Here is a 17759-nt window from a genome sequence, read left to right as displayed (position 1 = left end):
TCAAGTCTTTTTCTTCCTTCAAGGAACCCACCACGCTGGGCCTATAGCAGAAAAGAAAATTCCAAAGAATTGGCTATTCCTGCCTTCTCTCTCTTATTATCACCCACAAAGCCATTAGCCACATTATAAGCCATTTATTCAACAATCCTATACTCTAGACTGCTTTTGGCCCCTGGACTAGGCCCTCACTGCTCCTGGCATGGGGACCACATGGCCTGAAAGAGCCACCCAGGGCTCAGAAACCTGGGGCCATAATGTCAGTGGCTATAACCGCTTCATCTGCCGCCGCTCCTGTCGGCGCTGCCGTTTCTCATTGTGCTCTGGTGCTGGGGCGCCACTGTCCGCTGTGAACCAGGGGCCTAGGACATTGACCCACAGGAGGTAAAGAGCTCTGCCTGGAGCCTAGAAGAAAAAAGGTAACTTGAAGCCAGGTGCAGGAAATGAAAGAAGAGAAGGCTTAGATGCTCCAGCTCCTCCTCAGGAGCCCCGCAACCCACATACCAGGAGCCAGAAGGACCAGATGTAGAGGGAGAAGCAGCTGAGCACCTGCACAATAGCTGTCAGTAGGATCACATCTTTAAGGTGCCTGTGGAGAGAAGGGAAGCTGCAAGGGCCAAAAATAGTAGCTGGGGAATTCCCTGGTGGTCCAGTGGTTAGGATTCCATGCTTTCACTGCTGAAGGCCTGGGTTCAGTCCCTGGTTGGGGAACTAAGATCCCACAAGCTGCGCAGCACAGCCAAAAATTTTTACATAGAAATAAGAGATGAGCCCTAGTTCAACTCCCTTCCACCCGCTTCAAGTTGCAGGCAGCTGTGGGTCTTGGGCTATCTGGGCCCCAGCACCCCAGCCCTGGCGCTGCTCACCTGGGCTGACAGCGGGGGACACTCACTCTGCCATGCCCTGTTCCATGTTGAGATCCATTCCACCATCCACCAGGGCCCCATCCTCAGAGAAGGCTGCCCTTGCCATCGAGCTCATAGAGTGGTAGCTGGCCCCGTATACTGCCAGACTAAAGACCAGGGCCATCTGTGGTACAAGAATGGGGGTGTTAAAAGGGCAGCTACTGACCCTATGGGCTTACCCACTTCCCAGGATCGGGGACACTTACCCAGGCCCAAAATGAGGCAGATGAGTAGAAGAAGACCAAGGTCACAAGACAGTAAATGGCCTGTAAGCAGACACAGGATCAGGCTACGATCAAAAGCTTACTTAACCATGGACCTTCCTTGACTCTAACTCTGGACCAGGTGATGAGACAAATTATTTCTTACAGGGTTGGGGGAAGAGATCTGCTCCCAGAATATACAGACACCCCTGACACAGGAAAGAAGCCCCTGTGCATTTAAAATGGGAAAGGCTCAAGTCCATTTGAGACTCACACCCTCATTTTGCTTTTGTTTTTCGTTTTGACTATTCAGCACTTCCTCTGCACCAGGATTCTTTCTCATTTATTTGGCTGCACTCGGTCTTAATTTTAGCATATGGCATCTAGGGAGTCTTAGCCACTGGACCACCAGGGAAGTCCCTCTCTTATTTTTAATTGTAGTTTTCTTCTGGAGCTTTGGCTGTCACACACCCCCACCACTCTACCCCACCAAACAGAGCTGAGGACTATGGAACCTTGGGTGGGCACAAAAGCAAGGAGGGAGGCACTTACATTAGCCCCCAGTATGATTCGCAGGTAGAACTTCAGGGTCTCTTTGTTCTCCTCAAATATCTGCTTCTTCCCTCTCGTGCCCACTTTTCCTTTGGGCTGCAGAGAGATAATGAGATACTACCAAAATTCTCAGGAGTCAGGACCTTCCTTAGCCGCCCCACCATTTCGGTTAGCTGAATGTGCTTGACTGGCGTCCCTCTCCGGCCTCTGCTGGAGTAAACCAGATCTGGGCTGACGCTCTCCTGCCTCAAGCACCTCAGCTCTCTAGCTAGTCCTGATACTGTTTGATACCGACTCCCATCGCCCCTCAGGCCCCTCGATCTCTGCAGCCCTGGTACTGTCTGCTACAGACTCCCAGCCCTCTCTGGCACTAGCTCTGGTATGGTCCTGGATGGCCACTGGATGGCGCCCCCCTCCAGAGAGGGGGCCATTGGATTGACCCATTTCCCTTGAAGCCCTTCCTCTGATTTCAGTCTCCCGGCCCCAGGAGCGCTTTGCCATGAGGACCACGCCCTACTCGCCCTCCTTACCGCCATAGTGAGACGCAAATACCCAACCACGGAAAGAAAGGAGAGAGACCGAAACCGCACTCAGTAGGTACCACATCGGCAGCACAGGCACTTCCGGTGCAGATCCAATACGTCACACCTGGGACGGAAGTTGGAGGTCCACTTCCTTCCCAAGCTCCGCCTTCTAGAGTCGGTAGGACTACACTTCCCAGAAAGCCTTGCGCGGGGGCGGAGGCGGCAGGGATGCGATGGCGGAGTCGCTGCCGCTGGAGGTGAGAGGAGGCCGCCCTCAGGCCTAGCTCGGGACAGGCCCCGCCCTCGGGGTCCCAGGCTGTGGGGAGGGGCTGTCAGACAGCTCTCCCGGCCCCGCCCGTCTGGCGGAAACAACCCGGCCGGGAGATCCCTGGACCTGCACGCTATGGGTACAGGCCCCGCCTTTGGGCCACTCTGTCCCCTTACCTTGGGGGACCATCCTCTTCTTCCCCATCGGCCCCAGGAGATAGCTGCTGTCACCTCAGTGAGGACGGGGCCTCTGCCTACCCCTGACCTCTTGAGATGGCCGTCCCTCCCTCTCAGTTCTGGAAGATGTCCGCTGCATCCCATCAGCCCCGAAGGGTAACCGATCTTACCCCCATTGGTCCCTTGGAATGGTCGCTCCATTCCCTTCCCTTCGAGAGACGGCTGTCCCTTCCCATCAACTTTGGGCATGGTCTCTGAGTTCCCTCACCGAGGACAAGGCCTGCTTCCCACTTCCTCAGCCCCTAGTGATGGCCATCCCTGCCTCCTTCACCTTCATCCTTCACGGGATGTTTGCTCCCCCTACTTAAATTGGAGCAAGATCACTCTGCCGCTGTTGTCCCTAGACAGATAAGTTTTGTCCCAGTGGCCTCTTGGGTTGACTTCTCCGTCCTGTTTGCCCAGAGAGTTGGCAGCCCCCTCCCACTGCCCAAGAGAGACAGGGCACCGTTTCCGCATCGGACGTTGGAATGATGCTCCCCCCGCCCATGAGCCCCCTGCGATGGCATCCTTTCCCCCTTCTGTCCCAGAGGATATCTGTCCCATCTCCGTGGATCACAAAGGTGACCAGGCATATCTCTAGTAGCCCCTTAGGATGGAGTTCCTGGGACGGCCACTCCACTCTTAACCACTGCCTCTTCTGTTCCCTCTAGAAAGGTCTTCCCCCTTCTCAGCTCAAAGAATCATGCTGCCTCCCCTCAGTGAGGACAGGTTTGTTGCCCTCCTTTCGCTCTGTGGGTTGGCTGCTGAACCCCAGAAGACAGGATGACCACTATCTTACCTCAGCTCAGACAAGTTTTCCTGCCTCCTCTTGGGGATTGGAGCGTGGTCAGTCCCAGTCCCCATCAAAAGTTCTCTTCCCCAGGCCTAGCCTCCCTGGCCCAGAGGCTGTTCTCACCAGTCATTCTCCTCTCAGTAATGATCTGTTTTATCTTCCCCCCCTTCCTTGAGCAAACCTTTGGTGAAAAGAGAGGTAAAAGACAGTCCATCCTTATTTAATTCAATCTAGTAAGTACTGACTGAGTACCTTCTCTGTACTAGCAATCAGGGAAGGGAAGAAGAGACCAAGTGGGCTGGTGAGGGTCAAACTTAAGGGCATTCCAGGAAAAAGGTCCACATAGGCAAAAGAAAATAAGAAAATCAACATGCTGTGTTTGTAGGACACTGAGAAGACTGGCTTGTGGAAGCTCTGGGATCAGAGGTCCAGTCAGGCCTAGAGGCCTGGCAGTGCTGACCCAGGAGAAGAAATTTTGTCTTGAGGGTATTAGGGAACCCTAAAGGTTTCATCAGGAGTGTACTGAGACTGAAAGCTGTTTCTTAGGAAAATTAACCTTGTTGCAGTCTGTGGAATGATTAGCAAGGATGAACCTGGAGGCAAGGAGATCAGGTGGGAGACTGTGGAAGGAACCCTGGTCTGGGGTGATGAAGATCTGGGCTACTAAGGTGGTAAGGTTTCAAAGGTAGAATTATTAATAACAGCAATCCAGGAACCATTTATGGACCATCTACTAGGTGTGAAGCATATTATATCTATTAAATATATATATATAATTTAATCCCTGTCATAAGACTGTGAGGGCAGCTGGTAAAGAACCCTCCTGCAATGCAGGAGACCTCAATTCGATTCCTACGTTGGGAAATTCCCCTGGAGAAGGGAAAGGCTACCCACTCCAGTATTCTTGGGCTTCCCTGGTGGCTCAGACGGTAAATAATTTGCCTGCAATACGGGAGACCTGGGCTCGAATCCTGGGCTGGGAAGATGGCCTGGAGGAGGGCATGGCAGCCCACTCCAGTATTCTTGCCTGGAGAATCCCTATGGACAGAGGAGCCTGGCAGGGTACAGTCCATGGGGTTGCAGAGTCGGACATGACTGAAGGACTTAAGTACAGCACATAAGACTGTGATCTAGATTTTTTTAATATCCCCATTTTACAGGTGTGGGTTGAGGTTCAGAGACATCACATACCTTGCCTGAGGCCACACAGCTAGGAACTAGTGGAGCTGGGATTTGCATGAGTCTAAGTAAAGCCTATGCTTTACACCTGTATCTGGAGCAAGGGACAGAAGAGCATGAAGAGTATAAAGTTTTATCAGGATCTTCAGACGAGGTGCTCTGTTGCCACTGAAGCTCGGGGGCTTGGAAAGTTGGGAGGAGGGACTGCTTTGGACTGAGGTGAAGGTGATGGTAAAACATTGGGATGAAGAATCCTGTGGACGGTTGGTAATACTAGACTAGCACAAGAATGATAAACAATATGGAATACTGAATTGTTGGTTTTTCTTATAGAGGTAACTGTTAAAGCAATGCAAGTGAATTTATTATCCTAGAAAGTGAACAAATTGAAAGACTCAGGTCTGAGCCCTGGGAGCCACAGAAGAATCTAGAAACAGGGCAATTGGAATTGGAGCCCTATAAAACACAGTGTCACAGAAGTCAAGGAGGGACGATTCCAGAAGAAAAGAATAGTTAATATCAGATTATTCTTGGTCTCACAGGCAGTTCCCTTCCCCAGTCCCTAAGAAGGCCTCCACCCCCAGCCTCATAGAGCATAGATGGAGTGAGGGCCTTAGCCTGCCAGGATAGGTCTTGCTGAGAATTTTAACAGCTGGCTGAGAAGCCAAGTTGGCAGTGAAGAAGATGGAAGAGTGCAGTCCCAGTGTGACTTCCTGAAATCAGCACTTGCCTTGCTGTGTTCTAGATCCTATGCAAGACACTTTACCATGATATTTAACTGTCACAGTAGCCCACTTAAATCTCACTACAACTGTCTTTTTATAGATTAGAAGAATAAGGCTCAGAGGGGTCAGCTGAGAGAATAAGGATCTAAACTAGGTTCATCTAGTCCCAGTGCCCAGGCCCTTTTTATCAAATTGAGCAGGAAGTTTTTATTTTTATCAGAACAAACCTGCATCCAGATGGTGCTCAGGAAAGGTTTGTTCCCAGTAAAGATACCTGGAGACTGGAGAGGAGAAGTGAAGACTCTCTGAAGCTTAGGATCCAAGATGAGCTAGAAGCCAGTGCTCTAGTCCCCTCTGACCTACTGTGCTACCAGAAAGAGAAGATTTCAGAGGGCCCCACCAGCACTAACAGCCCCGATGCCCTGTCTTTTTCCCTCAGATGGTCACATATATTCTGAGCTTCCTGCCTCTGTCAGATCAGAAAGAGGCCTCCCTCGTGAGCCGGGCTTGGTACTGTGCAGCCCAGATTGCCCTTCGGGAGGTAAGGTGCCTACCCTCACCTAGCCCATTCTCAGTGATCTCACTTCAGCTTGCTTGTGGCCCTGCTCATACATCATCCATCCATTCCTTCCTGCATATTTATTCATACATACTTGGCTCTGGGTCCAGTACTGGGACTCTACAGATGAACCAAACATAGTCCCCTTCCCAGCATCAGGGAAGGCTTCCTGAAGGAACAGGATGAGGAGCATGAAGGTTGGTCTTCAGGACTCATAACCACACAGGTGAAGGCACCAAGGTGTGACATAGTTCTGGAAATGACCACCCAGGTTCGCTATGACTGGAACTTAGGTGTGTGGGAGAGAAGTGGTGGGAGATGAGGCTAGAAAGGGGTCAGACAGCGAGACAGATGTGGCAGGTGGTATTGCTAGGGCTTTCTTCTGGTTACCATCGTGGGTAACCAGGTAACCCATGGAACTTTAGGAACGTTAAAGGAACATTAGGCAGGGGAGTGACATGCAGTGATTTATGTCTTAGACCTCCACAGGGCAGAGTGGACTGAGGGGTGAGTCATAGGGAGACAACCCACCAGGAGGTGAGTGCAGGCATTTGTGCTAGTTTGAAAGGCAATAATGAGAGCCTTTGTTTCAGTTTTGACTGAGGTTGAACAATTTTCTCATTAGTGGACCATTTATATTTCCCTCTTTTGTGTATTTCTGTTCCTTGTCTAATTATTGGGGTCTTAGCATTTTTCTTATCGATTTGTATGAACTTTTTATACATTAAAGAAGTTAATCTTTTATATACTTACTGAAATATATTCCTCATATATTTGCCTTTTTAGATTTGATTTGTAGATACGTGTTATTTATGAGATATACAGGGGTTAAATTTCTGGGTTGTTGACTCTGAACATCCTTTTCTTTCTTATTTCTGCCATTGCTTTAGCGATACTTTGCCTCTTCAGAGATCTGATAAGTATACACTCATATTTTGCTTTTTTTTTTTTTTTTTTAATTTGGATTTACTTCTTAGATCAGTTTTAGGTTCACAGCAAAATTGTTTTATGGCTTGAATTTATATATATATATATATATATATATATATATATATATATATATATTTGGTGTAATTTATTTTGACTTATGCTGTAAGGTAAGGAGCTAAACTGATTAGTTTTCAAGTAGCCCAAGTACCATTTATGTATAATGGATTGGAAGCCTCCTCTGTCACATTTTAAATGAGTGTTTAAGTAGGGTCTGTTGTTGAGTTCTCTCTCCAGTGTCATTGAGCCTAGTTTCTAAAGAAATTTGATTTGAACTTGTTGAAAATTTGAAGTATAAAATATCTAAATGGTGAGATCCAGTTGGTAGTTGGACTTCTGAGAGAGGAATTCAAGAGAAAGGTCCGGGTAATAAATATAGGTGAAGGTGTCATTTAAGAGCAGGCAGAGGTTTAAGCCTTGGATCTCAGTCACTTTCCCTGGGGAGAACAAGAGAAGCCTGAAGAGCAGGCCACAGAGCCTGCCCAGGAAGGATACCAGTCCAGAGGCAAGCAGAGCAGGAGGGGCCTGTAGAGAGGCCTCCGTCATCTGGATGGTGATGACCTAGCACCTAGCACTAGGTCCCAGGGCTGGGGCAGACACCACACTCAAGAGTTGATAGAGAGAGACAGCACTGCACTCAAAATCTTAAGAAAGGTGCATAGACGCATAGCAAAGATGCAGAGAAGATTCACAGAAGACTTCATGGAGAAGGAGATGCTTGTATTAAATCTTGAGAGAGGATACATATTTTTGTTAAGGCATAGGTGAGGGGCAGACTGCTCCCCAGATCCAGAAAAAAACAGCTGAACTCAGCTATGGAAGTATGAGATAGTGATCTGAAATTAGCATTCCAGAGCCAGAGTGGGGAGCAGACATGGGAAAGCTGGGGCCAAAGAAGTAGGCAGGGGGCTGACATAAAAGGGCCTGAATGCCAGCTGAGAAGCTCAGCTTCCATCCTGTGCAGTGGTGAACCATCAAAGGGCCTGAAAAGCGTGGTCAGTTGCCTTTTGTCAGGATCACTCTGTTGGCAATACCAAGGGTAGACTGGAGCCAGAGAGACTGAAGGCCAGGAGGAAATAGAAGATGGGCTGGAAAGGACCTTGGGCATTGTGGATATGAGGGAGCAGTCTAGGATGATTCCCAGATTTCTGACTTAGGTGATTTGGTAGAAGGCCCTGAGAGTTTGGGAGAAGCGGGGATAAGGCAGTGAATTCAGATTTGGCCATATTGCATCCTTGTATCTGGAGAGAGGTCCATCAGGTCATGGCTCCCAGTATCTGGTGCTCAGGAAGAAGGTGTGGGAAACAAAGTAGGTGGAATGGGATGAAGTCTGCTGGGGTGCATGTGGAGGGAAACTGCACGTGTGTGTGTGGTGGAATGGAACAATTCATGGAGAACACATTGGTCCATGAGTTGGGTCTTTCTGCTCTTTGATGACCCCAAACGGGGAGCAGGCTAGAAGGTAGGAGAGACAAGAGGGCAGAGTCTCAGAACCCCCAGTAGGAGAGAACACTGGGGAGATAGGCCATCCTGAGTAGGCACCATGGCGCAGCAGAGAGGAAGGACACTTGTGGGAGGTCTGCAGAGGAGCCCCTGGGTGTTGGTGACCTTGCTGGAGAGGGGCTGTTTCTGGGAATGAAGGATTCTGTGGGGACAGTGGTGGAGAGATCAATGGGCAAAGCTATGGTCAAGAGGTGGCTGCAGTGGGTATGGGCACCCATGTGCTTCCAAGAAGCATGATGGTAAAGGGGAGGGGTGAGGGGGGTTGCAGGATCAAGGGAGGCCTTTGTTAAGACTCTGGGGTGTTTGTGGACTCTGAGGAAGGAGTGGAAAGGCAGAGATTTGGGGGTTCACAGAGGAGAGGGTGGGGACAGGCTCAGTAGGCCGGGAGAAGAGGGTCTCCTTGAACCCAAGAACAGAATAGGGAAGGAGGTTCTGATGAGTCCTGCCAAGGATGGGCTGGTGGATGTGAACAGGGCAGGAGGGCCTTCCCACCTAAGGGCTTTGGTTTCTATTTGAAACGTCTCTGAGAAGGCTGGAGTGAGGGGAGGGAGCTGCAGTATCATCAGCTTGGAAAGAAGTCTAGGGGAGTGAGAAGAGGGGGACTGTGAGAAGAGGGGCGCCAGTGCAGACAGGAAGGGAGGCTGTGGCTTTCTCGGACAGCACATACCCAGAGGTGGCCATGGTTTCATCATCCCTGGCTGGCAGAGGGCACAGAAAGCAGGGGCACCCGCATGATGGGCAGGGCTGTGGGGGCCCTGATGAGAGGCCATCAGTTAGGGAGGCTTCTTGGAGTCTAGCAAAGAAGCAGGATGCAGAAGAAGCCAAGTGGGCAGTCAGGGCCTGGGGATGAAGGTGAGATGGAACAGGAGTGAGGGGAGGAAGAGGAGGAGGAGGCTGGGGTCAGAGTTTGGGATCCAGAGTCTACCATTTTAGCACTGGAGCTTCTCCAGTGAACCCTGAGCTCCAGATAGAGCACTGACAAAGACCCGTTCAGTGACTCTGCAAAGCTCAGCCCCCTACTCCACGGCCAGGACTGGCAGCCCTGGGAAGCCAGGCCACAGATACCTGGGCATCTAGGGCCGACACCACTATGTCCCAGAGAACAATCTCTGGAGCCCTATTGGCAGGAACCATCTCCCAGGGTGCAGCGGGTTGAGGAGGTGGTGCCCCAGCTAGTAGATGCTGTGGAAGATTCTGGCTCACCAAGACCAAGCTGTAAGACTCCAGGCCAGGCTAGACTTGGTAACTTCTTAATCTCCCTCACCTGCCCCCATTTAATTCCACTTTTTCTCAAAAAAGACAAAGGCAGCACGTGACATACACCTGGGCTCTGTCCATACCTGGGGTGGGGGTGCTGCCACCGGGCTGGTCACTGTGAAGATCTCAGGACGGCTCCTGCCCCCTGCTGCCTTCTCCTGCCTGAGGTGTCTATAAAAGCCTCTAGATATGAGCCCCAAAGTCTGATTCCTCTCTGGAGACCAAAGCCCCTGGGCGCCAGGACATATGCTTCCTCAAGGTCCTTCTGGAAACAGGCATACTAACTTTGGATTCTTGTGGTGGTAGACAGGAGAGTCATGTATGTCTCAGATGGCTTTCCAAGTCTGCACACAGGCCTGCTGTCTCAGCTCAGGACTTCAGTAGTTACAAGAGTCCTGGCCTCTCATAGTCAAGGGACATGTGTTGCTTTTAGCAGGTTCAGGGCATTTTCCAAATGAGTCCACATTTACCTTTAAGATGCCAGCATTAAGAAGGGAGGAGACCAGGGGGCTAGTGTGCTGAGGCGGCTGAAGCTGGAGCACGTACCCCTGTTGTACTCCCTTGGGGCTTTAGAAGCATCTTCCCAGGGCCTGAGGAGGGGCACTTTCCTACACTGCGGCAAAGACCAGAACCCAGAAGGCTGCCGCTCGGCCCCCACAGAGGGTAAATATCCCCAACAGACTGCTCTTGGACTTCTGTATGAGTCCCAGGTAGACCACCTGGGTGATGGCATAGAGGCTGTTTTCTCCCCACCAATAAAAACTGTGGGGAGCAGGGAGGTGGCCTCAAAACTCACCTGGCCCCATAGTTGGAATTCCTTTAGGCCAGGCCCTGCCCCTTCAGTAGGTAGCTCTTGGGTCACCTGCCAGCCCTGCACTTGGACCCTGGGCTGTTCGTTTACCTTGTGTATAAGAAAGCAATGGGAGAGGGAAGAACACTGCTGGCAGCCAAAGCTCAGGAAGCTAGGGAAAGAAGGAAGACTGAAGGCGGCTGGAGCTGGGGGCTGCGGGGTGCCATGTGACTGGTGGGGGCAGGTGCTGCCTGGCAACCAGCACTGCTCTACACTCCCCCAACCAGAGTTCATTCTGCTCATATGAGACTGGCTCATCTAGCACTGCAGGACTTTGAAATGCCTGGAGGCATGCTTTACCGTTCCTTTCTAAAACCTTTTCTCCCTGACTTTTTCCGTACCCTGCCCAACCTCACACACTGGCATCTTTGCCAGCTCTCCTTAAATCTGAGAGAGGGACCCAGGTCTCTGGCGTTCCCACTCCCCACTGTCTCCTGGTGTCCAGAGGGGGGATCTATGGGCAGAGCTCCTCTCACCGGTATTGACCATGGGGTCTGAACTGGGAACCTGGTTTGACTCCCAGGCTCCCATTAAATTGGTGGGAGCTGGTCTCCCTCTTACCACAGGCTCATTCCCGGAACAACAGCCCTCAGGGGCTGCTTCTCTCTGGGGCAGAAGCCAGGTGGGGTCTCCACACCTGGGAATGAGTTCCGCCTGTCTTCCTGGAAGAATTCTGTTGATGAGCATCTTGCAGGGAGCGCATATTACGCATCATTTTGACCTTTCTGGTTCCCTTTTGATGATTTTCTGTGGGGGACAAGGAGGGAACGTCAGCTTGTTCTTCCTGTTATTCACTGCACAGGTTTGGGGGGGCAGCTTGCTTGTGAAAACAAGAATCTATGAGTATCACTTGGCTTCAGCCTGGGCGTTGGTGGGGGTAGAGAAGTGGGGCTAGGGTTTCAGAAGCCAAGCCCTCTTCTCCCCCCCCACAGACCAGCTCCTGTACTTTCTGTACATTCCTGTACTTTCTGTCCTTTGGCTCCCTCTGGCACAAAATCAGGAAAGGTTCTCTGAAAACAACTCCTACTGGCAGTTCCTCACACTCCTAAACAAGCCAACCTTTCGCCACAACTAGCCCTGAGCTTGCTTGCCTCCCGGTCCCACCGGACTCCAGCTCTGTGCTCCCCAAGCTCCCCGGTTCCTCTCCAGTAGGGCCAATTTCCTCCCTGCCTCTGAAATTCATTCTCTGAGCACCTGTCCACAGAAATAGTACACTTCTCCCTCCTCACCTGAAGGAATAAGGCAGACCCTCCAGAGATAAGACCAGGGATCACAAGTGCATCTTGAATCTCCGGCCTCAAGGGCCTTCACGTGTGCGCATACACACGCATCCACGCATGCGCACACCACACTCGCATGGGTAGGCACAATTTTCACTTACACACAAAAGCCAGGTTTGCAAACATTATTGTGGCCGAGACACTGAGGCTACCAGGGTACCTTGGCCTCCCTGCCTGCCCCAGATCTCTGGCATCTGGGCCACAGGGCATTGTGGTGAGCGACACCTGCCATTGCTTCTTCCTGCCTTCAGCTGTTCTGAGGGCTATTTATATGCTCTTGAGAAAGTGGGGGAGGCTGATTGCTTAGCTAACACTAAGCTGAGGCCCTGGATTTGGAGTCCGTGGGTTCCAAGGCCACCTACTGAAAGTCCCCAAAGTTGGGTCCAGAATGCTTTGTCCTCCTGCTCCCAGGGGCCTTTGCTGGCTCTCCTCCAGGGTCCCCCTCCCCAGCCCTCCTGTACCCAGCATGCCAAGTCCCCACTCTGGCCCAGCCTCTCCATAGGCACTCAGCCCTGGCCATTACTAACTTTCTGTCCTCCCCTTGTAGTCCTCCCCCTTGAGCCCCAGTATGACCTGTCCCCCCTGCTCCCACGTCCCACCAGCACCCCCTCAGGCACATGGCAGCACAGGGGGTTCCTGCTGTAGAAGGGCCCTTCCCTGATCTTCCCTCAAACTCTGGCCAGTGAATTGCACCAGACTCAATGGCTGGCACACTGTGAGGCCAGAGAGCTAACCCCAGGCCCACTGCTGCCCCGTAGGCCAGCGTGCAGTACAACATCCCCGTGTCGTCTGCCTCCCTTCCGGCCATCAAGAGTCTGGGTCTCAGGGGCGTCACCTGCATCAGCCTGACCAACCTGGATGGCTCGCCGGCTTCACTCCAGGTGCTGCAGTCTGTTACCCACCACCTGGGCCCGCACCTGCAGAGCTTGTGCCTTGGTGGGGGCAGCCCCACAGAGGCCTCCTTCGTGGCCCTGATCCTGGGCTGCCCTGCCCTGCGTATCCTAGACCTCAGTGGCTGCAACAGCCTCTTCACATCAGGCATGCTGCTGGCTCAGCCCGAGACAGTGCAGCAGGTCCAGCAGGCGCTGAGCGGCCTCCGTGAGCTCAGCCTGGCTAGCCTTCGGGACCTGGCTGACCTCAGCTTCAACCGGCTCAGCAGTTGTGCCCCCCGCCTGGAGCGACTCTCCTTGGCCTATTGCCATCTCACCTTCCAGCTAGGCCCAGCCTGGGGCTCCATCGGCCCCCAGGACTCCTCCCCCTCCCAACTCTCCTTCCGCAACCTGCTGCGATTCCTGAAGGAGCGGGCCAGCAGGCTGCACGCCCTGGACCTGAGCGGCACTGGCTTGCCGCCCGAGGCCCTGCGGGCACTGGGCCAGGTGGCTGGGCTGCAGCTGCAGGAACTGAGCCTGCATAGCTGCCGGGACCTCTCCACAGAGGCCGTGGCTGCCCTTTGCCACCAGCAACCAGGCCTTACCTCCCTGGACCTCAGCGGCTGCTCAGAACTGGCTGATGGAGCAGTCCTGGCTGTGAGCCGGGGCCTGCGGCACCTGCGGCGCCTGAGCCTGAGGAAGCTGCAGCGGCTGACAGATGCGGGATGCTCAGCCCTAGGGGGCCTGCAGGAGCTGCAGAGCCTCGACATGGCCGAGTGCTGCCTGGTGAGAGGGCAGGAACTGGCCCAGTCCCTGGGCTCAGTGTGCGGAGCTCCATCCTCACTGGCCTCCCTCAGCCTGGCCTACTGCTCCTCACTCAAGGTGAGCGTTCCACCCCTTCCTTCCATCGTCACCAGGGCCAGGGACTGGGGGAACTGGGAGCCTGGCACCAGGGAGATGCCCCGTGTTTGTGTCCAAGTGAACTGGAAGAGGAAAGGTGCCTAGGCAGACGGTGCTGCTGCCCACACTGCTCCCTGCAGCCCCCGTGGTGGGTCCCTGCAGAGGGAGGTCCCAGAGACCAGAGGGGCCCACCCACGAGGTGACCCACACCTCACAAGTCCAGTGCTTGGTGATCACTGCAGTCTGGGGAGGGGACTGAGGGCGGGTGTTCTGGGGGCAGCGATGACAGAACCAAGCCCTGGGGGAAGGGGCACCGAGGTTACACAGCAGTAGTTGCTCAGGAGGGGCCCTGGGGAGGCCATGTGACAAAGGAGGAAGAGGGTCATTTCTTGGTTGATGCCGGTTCCTTCAATAGGGCTCAGCCCTGTCCCTCTGGGTGGTGTCCCTGTCTTAACAGTGTCGCCCTCTCCCTCTTTAGCAGATTTTTTCCTTCAATCTATGGCTGTGCCCAGAGCCTTTCCCACCTGAAAAGTGTCTCAACATTTTCCCCCAAGTGCCTCTCTTCTCTTGCTCTACTCCATCCTCACTGTGTCGACTGTGTGTCTCTTAGCCACTTTTTCTGGCCCATGTTCCCATGTCTGCATCTCTACAAAGCAGCTTCCTCTGTCCTGCCCTTAGTTCTCGCCCCCACCATCCTCCAACTGCTCCTGGCAGGTGGCAGCTCTGCCGTATGTCCCCCCAGTCCTAGAGGGAGCGTATCTGATGGACTGGTGCTGGGAGCACAGAGAAGGTGAACGCCTTAGAGATTTTCACCTGCATTCTTCCCACACCAGCCAGTCTAGGTATTTGTCCTTCTCCCTGGGTCCCCCTTCTCAGCCCGCCACTCCACTGTGACACGCAGCACAAGAACACTGATGCATCCTTCCGTGGGCCCTGTGCCAGTTTCCTGTTGCCTGTAGGGCTGTAACTTTGGGCAGAACCTTCCTAGGGACCCTTCCCTGCCTGAGCAGCAAAGGCTTCCTCCCACAGCCCCACCAAGAGCTGGAGCACTGGGCCTCCAGCCCCAAGGACCCCTGCCGCAGGCCCCGTGGGAGCTGGACCTCATAGCCTGCCATGCCTGGTGACACAGGCAGCAGGCACCTCCCATCACCTGCTCCCTTTTCCGCTTCCCTCCTAGGACGCCTCAGTGCTCTCCCTGATCCCAGCGCTGGGCCCACGCCTCAGGGTGCTAGACTTGTCCTCCTGTGTGGCCCTCACCAACCAGACTCTGCAGGCCATCTGCACCTACCTCACCCACCTCTCAGTCCTGCGCCTGGCCTGGTGCAAGGAGCTGGGTGACTGGGGGCTCCTGGGGCTGGGGCAGCCCATCAAGGCACCTTTGCAGGAGCCTCAGGTGTGAGAACCTCCAAGTCATGGCGGGCGGGGGGTCCCTGGGCTCAGCTGCCCTCCTTCGTCCCTCTCTGGCAACAGTTGAGGGCCAAACTCAGGAGGAACCTGAGCAGCAGAAGCTTCCTCCCACAGTCCCACGAAGAGCTGGAGTACCGGGCCTCCAGCCCCAAGGACCCCTCTCCCCAGCCACAGGGCCCCTCCCTGCTCATGCTGCAGGCCCTGCGGGAGCTGGACCTCACAGCCTGCAGCAAGCTGACTGATGCCAGTTTAACCAAGGTGTGAGTCTAGGGGCGTGGATAGGCTGAGGACCCCCGGGCTGGAGCTTTTTGCTTGGAACAAGCCCTTTTCTCGTGGGCTTCTGCTGGATGTGGCAGTTCCTCTGGCTGGGGGTGAGGGGAGCTGGAAGGGCTCCAGGGCCTCATTACCCTCCCCGTCCCTACTACATCCTCACAGGTGCTCCGCTTCCCCCAGCTGAGGCAGCTGTCACTGAGCCTGCTGCCAGCACTCACAGACAAGGCCTTGGTGGCTGTGGCCAAGGGCTGCCCCAGCCTGGAGCGCTTGGCGCTGAGTCACTGCAGCCTCCTCAGCGACCAGGGCTGGGCACAGGCAGCCGGCTCTTGGCCAAGGCTGCAGCACCTCAACCTGTCTAGCTGCAGTCAGCTCACGGAGCAGTTGAGTGTGTCGGGGGCTGCCCGCGGTGAGGGCTGGCTGGGCCTGGGCTGGGTCAGGAGCTCACCTGGCGGCTTCCCTGCAGAACTCTGGATTCCATCGGGCAGGCGTGCAGGCAGCTGCGGATGGTAGATGTGGCCATGTGTCCTGGCATCAGCATAGCCTCCGTCAGGCGTTTCCAAGCCCGACTGCCTGAGGTGATCTGCATCCAGTCCCGCTTCGTGGGAGGGGCAGACCTGACCTTAACGCTGTAAGGCCAGATCAGTGACCAATGGCTCAGCCTCTGTCACCTCCAGCATCCCCGGCCCTGGCCTTTTGACCTGGAGTTTGACTCAGCGCCTCTTGCCCCTCTCTGTTACATGCCCCAGAGGGCCTTCCCCAAGCTAGAAACCCCTCCACTGGGTCTGAGAGTGGGATGATACCAGGACAGCCCACTGGGCTTCTCGCCTGCCTGCCCCACAGCCCACGGGAAGCTTCTCCAGCTACATGGCACTGCCACAGGCCCCCGGAGATGCCAGATCCTGCTCACCTGTCCAGGCATGGGTCCAGAGGCCGGGCCATTGGGGGCTGGGTCTGGTGCTGGAAAGAGTGGACCCCGGTACCTTTTGTTCCACCCACTTCTCACACTAAGGCCTGTGCCCGGCCTTGTTCCCTGCAGCTCTCCCAGCCCCTCTACCAGCACTGAGTTTAAGCAGCTAAGCCACAGTCTTTGTTGTATACTCAAGATTAAAAATTCCAGATCTTTCTTCCTTGTCTGAAGTTCTCAGACCAAAGGGCCCCTCCCCACCTCAGTGAAATGGCCCAGGCCAGCCCAGGGACAATGTGTAGGAAATGCCAGAGGGACAGACAGCTTCTTATTCACATCTGGCCCAACAAGTGCCCCGAGCAGATCCTAGCTTCTTCCCCACATGGTGGGAGATGCCAGAGCCTTCTCCCCAGCATGAGCCCTGGCACATGTCCCACAGCAAAGCCATGTCCATGTGAAGATCCCAGGAGCATAGAGATTAAGGATGGCTGAGTCAATGGGGTTGTTTTTCAGCATACACACATAAGACACAAGAGAGAGAGCATCTCTGGGTAGGAAAGGTCATTAGAGGTCCAACCTTCTAAAACAGAGAAAGAAGATCCTGGGACTGGGAGCCCAGGGGAGCAGTGAGCTTAGCCTGGGAAGTCAAGGAAAGTGAAAGAAGTCAAGTCAGTGAAAGAAGAGGGAGGAAATGTGACAAATAGGCAGAAGGGACCGGGGAGGTGCACATGGGCAGGCCAGAGTTGGTGCTGGGTGGGGTTAGGGGGTTCCCAGCCCCCAAAGTGAGCAGGGAGGATGCCAGCTTGGACCGAGCATCAAGAGCTCTGTAAGCTACGGGCATGCTGTTGAAAGGGGTAAACCACAGCATGCCTGCATTCCAGCTCAGTTCTGTTCAGTCATGGCACCGTGACCGTTATCCATGGACAACAGGGAGACACGGGAGAATACAGGAGGGGGTGATGTGTGTGTGTAATCAGGTCAGTTTCCTGTTTGAGAAAGCAGTTGGAGTAGGTGGTATTGAGAAGGCTGGAGGGGTAAGACAGGAAGCAGGAAGTCAGGAGGTTCTTGCCAAGATGATGGTGGCCTGAACAAGGGACTGGAGACATTGAGAAAGAACTGAAGGTATCAGGAGATGTAAGTGCATCTGGGTGCTCCATTTTCACCTTGAACTCAACAGGGACTATTCTCAGTGGGTTGGGAAGTCTGAATACAGGAGTGGGCACATGGAGCCATAGATGCCCAAGTAAGAAGCATAGCTAGGGGGTGGGAAGCAAGCTCCCCCGGAACATTCTTCAAGGGAGGTGCCATGCCATCAGTTTCTAGGCAACGTGGTGATGGTTAACACTTAAAGATATTTTGAGGAGGCACTGGGAAGGAGAGGCAGTGAGAGGCATGGAGATCAGAGGGTGATAGCCCACAGCTTCCAGCCTGTCTGGGGGGCCTGGGAGTGGGTGTGCTCCTCTCTGCCTCAGAGGCTTGGGGTCCATGACCACAGCCTCTGAGCTTCGCCTCCAGCTGGCCTATCTGTGGCTCCCACCCCACCCATGCTGCTGCAGATGAGTTTTAATCAGAAACCAGGCTTCCTGCACTGAATTCCATCTTGTCGGAA

At 53.9% G+C, this 17759-nt stretch overlaps 2 protein-coding genes across 5 annotated transcripts; one reads left to right on the top strand and one right to left on the bottom strand.

Moving 5' to 3' along the window:
• Window positions 1-119: 119 nt before the first annotated feature.
• Window positions 120-17429, bottom strand: TMEM208 (transmembrane protein 208). Of its 3 annotated transcripts, XM_042231795.2 has the most exons (8): window positions 15692-17429; window positions 11079-11264; window positions 2259-2432; window positions 1658-1753; window positions 1109-1168; window positions 890-1026; window positions 502-586; window positions 120-402 (listed from the first exon to the last, which is right to left on the bottom strand). In XM_042231795.2, the coding sequence occupies exons 2-8, from the start codon at window positions 11202-11204 to the stop codon at window positions 265-267; spliced, it is 816 nt and encodes a 271-aa protein (XP_042087729.1). In that variant the 5' UTR covers window positions 11205-11264; window positions 15692-17429; the 3' UTR covers window positions 120-264. The 3 variants fall into 3 exon arrangements, with proteins under 3 accessions (XP_042087729.1, XP_004015114.1, XP_042087730.1); XM_004015065.5 differs by lacking the exons at window positions 11079-11264; window positions 15692-17429 and having other exon boundaries at window positions 2188-2272; XM_042231796.1 differs by lacking the exons at window positions 1658-1753; window positions 11079-11264; window positions 15692-17429 and having other exon boundaries at window positions 2188-2272.
• On the top strand, window positions 2377-16369 carry LOC101112502 (Leucine-rich repeat-containing protein 29). Of its 2 annotated transcripts, XM_027978069.2 has the most exons (7): window positions 2377-2438; window positions 5801-5902; window positions 12556-13548; window positions 14744-14959; window positions 15088-15231; window positions 15409-15626; window positions 15710-16369. In XM_027978069.2, the coding sequence occupies exons 1-7, from the start codon at window positions 2415-2417 to the stop codon at window positions 15876-15878; spliced, it is 1866 nt and encodes a 621-aa protein (XP_027833870.1). In that variant the 5' UTR covers window positions 2377-2414; the 3' UTR covers window positions 15879-16369. The 2 variants fall into 2 exon arrangements, with proteins under 2 accessions (XP_027833870.1, XP_042087714.1); XM_042231780.1 differs by lacking the exon at window positions 5801-5902.
• Window positions 17430-17759: the final 330 nt, after the last annotated feature.

Source organism: Ovis aries, chromosome 14 (assembly GCF_016772045.2).
Source record: "Ovis aries strain OAR_USU_Benz2616 breed Rambouillet chromosome 14, ARS-UI_Ramb_v3.0, whole genome shotgun sequence".
NCBI classification, from domain to species: Eukaryota; Metazoa; Chordata; class Mammalia; order Artiodactyla; family Bovidae; genus Ovis; species Ovis aries.
This window is presented reverse-complemented; position numbering and strand designations above follow the sequence as displayed.

What these genes read in the sequence shown, in the direction of transcription:
- LOC101112502 (XM_027978069.2), top strand. Translation starts at nt 2,415, where the DNA reads ATGGCGGAGTCGCTGCCGCTGGAG. An exon ending in CACCTTTGCAGGAGCCTCAG is followed by an intron (nt 14,960 to 15,087) that starts GTGTGAGAACCT and finishes TTCCTCCCACAG; the next exon opens with TCCCACGAAGAGCTGGAGTA. An exon ending in CTGATGCCAGTTTAACCAAG is followed by an intron (nt 15,232 to 15,408) that starts GTGTGAGTCTAG and finishes ACATCCTCACAG; the next exon opens with GTGCTCCGCTTCCCCCAGCT.
- TMEM208 (XM_042231795.2), bottom strand. Translation starts at nt 11,204, where the DNA reads ATGCTCATCAACAGAATTCTTCCAGGAAGACAGGCGGAACTCATTCCC. An exon ending in GTTCCGGGAATGAGCCTGTG is followed by an intron (nt 2,433 to 11,078) that starts GTAAGAGGGAGA and finishes TCTCACCTCCAG; the next exon opens with CGGCAGCGACTCCGCCATCG. An exon ending in ATGGAACAGGGCATGGCAGA is followed by an intron (nt 587 to 889) that starts GTGAGTGTCCCC and finishes TTCTCTCCACAG; the next exon opens with GCACCTTAAAGATGTGATCC.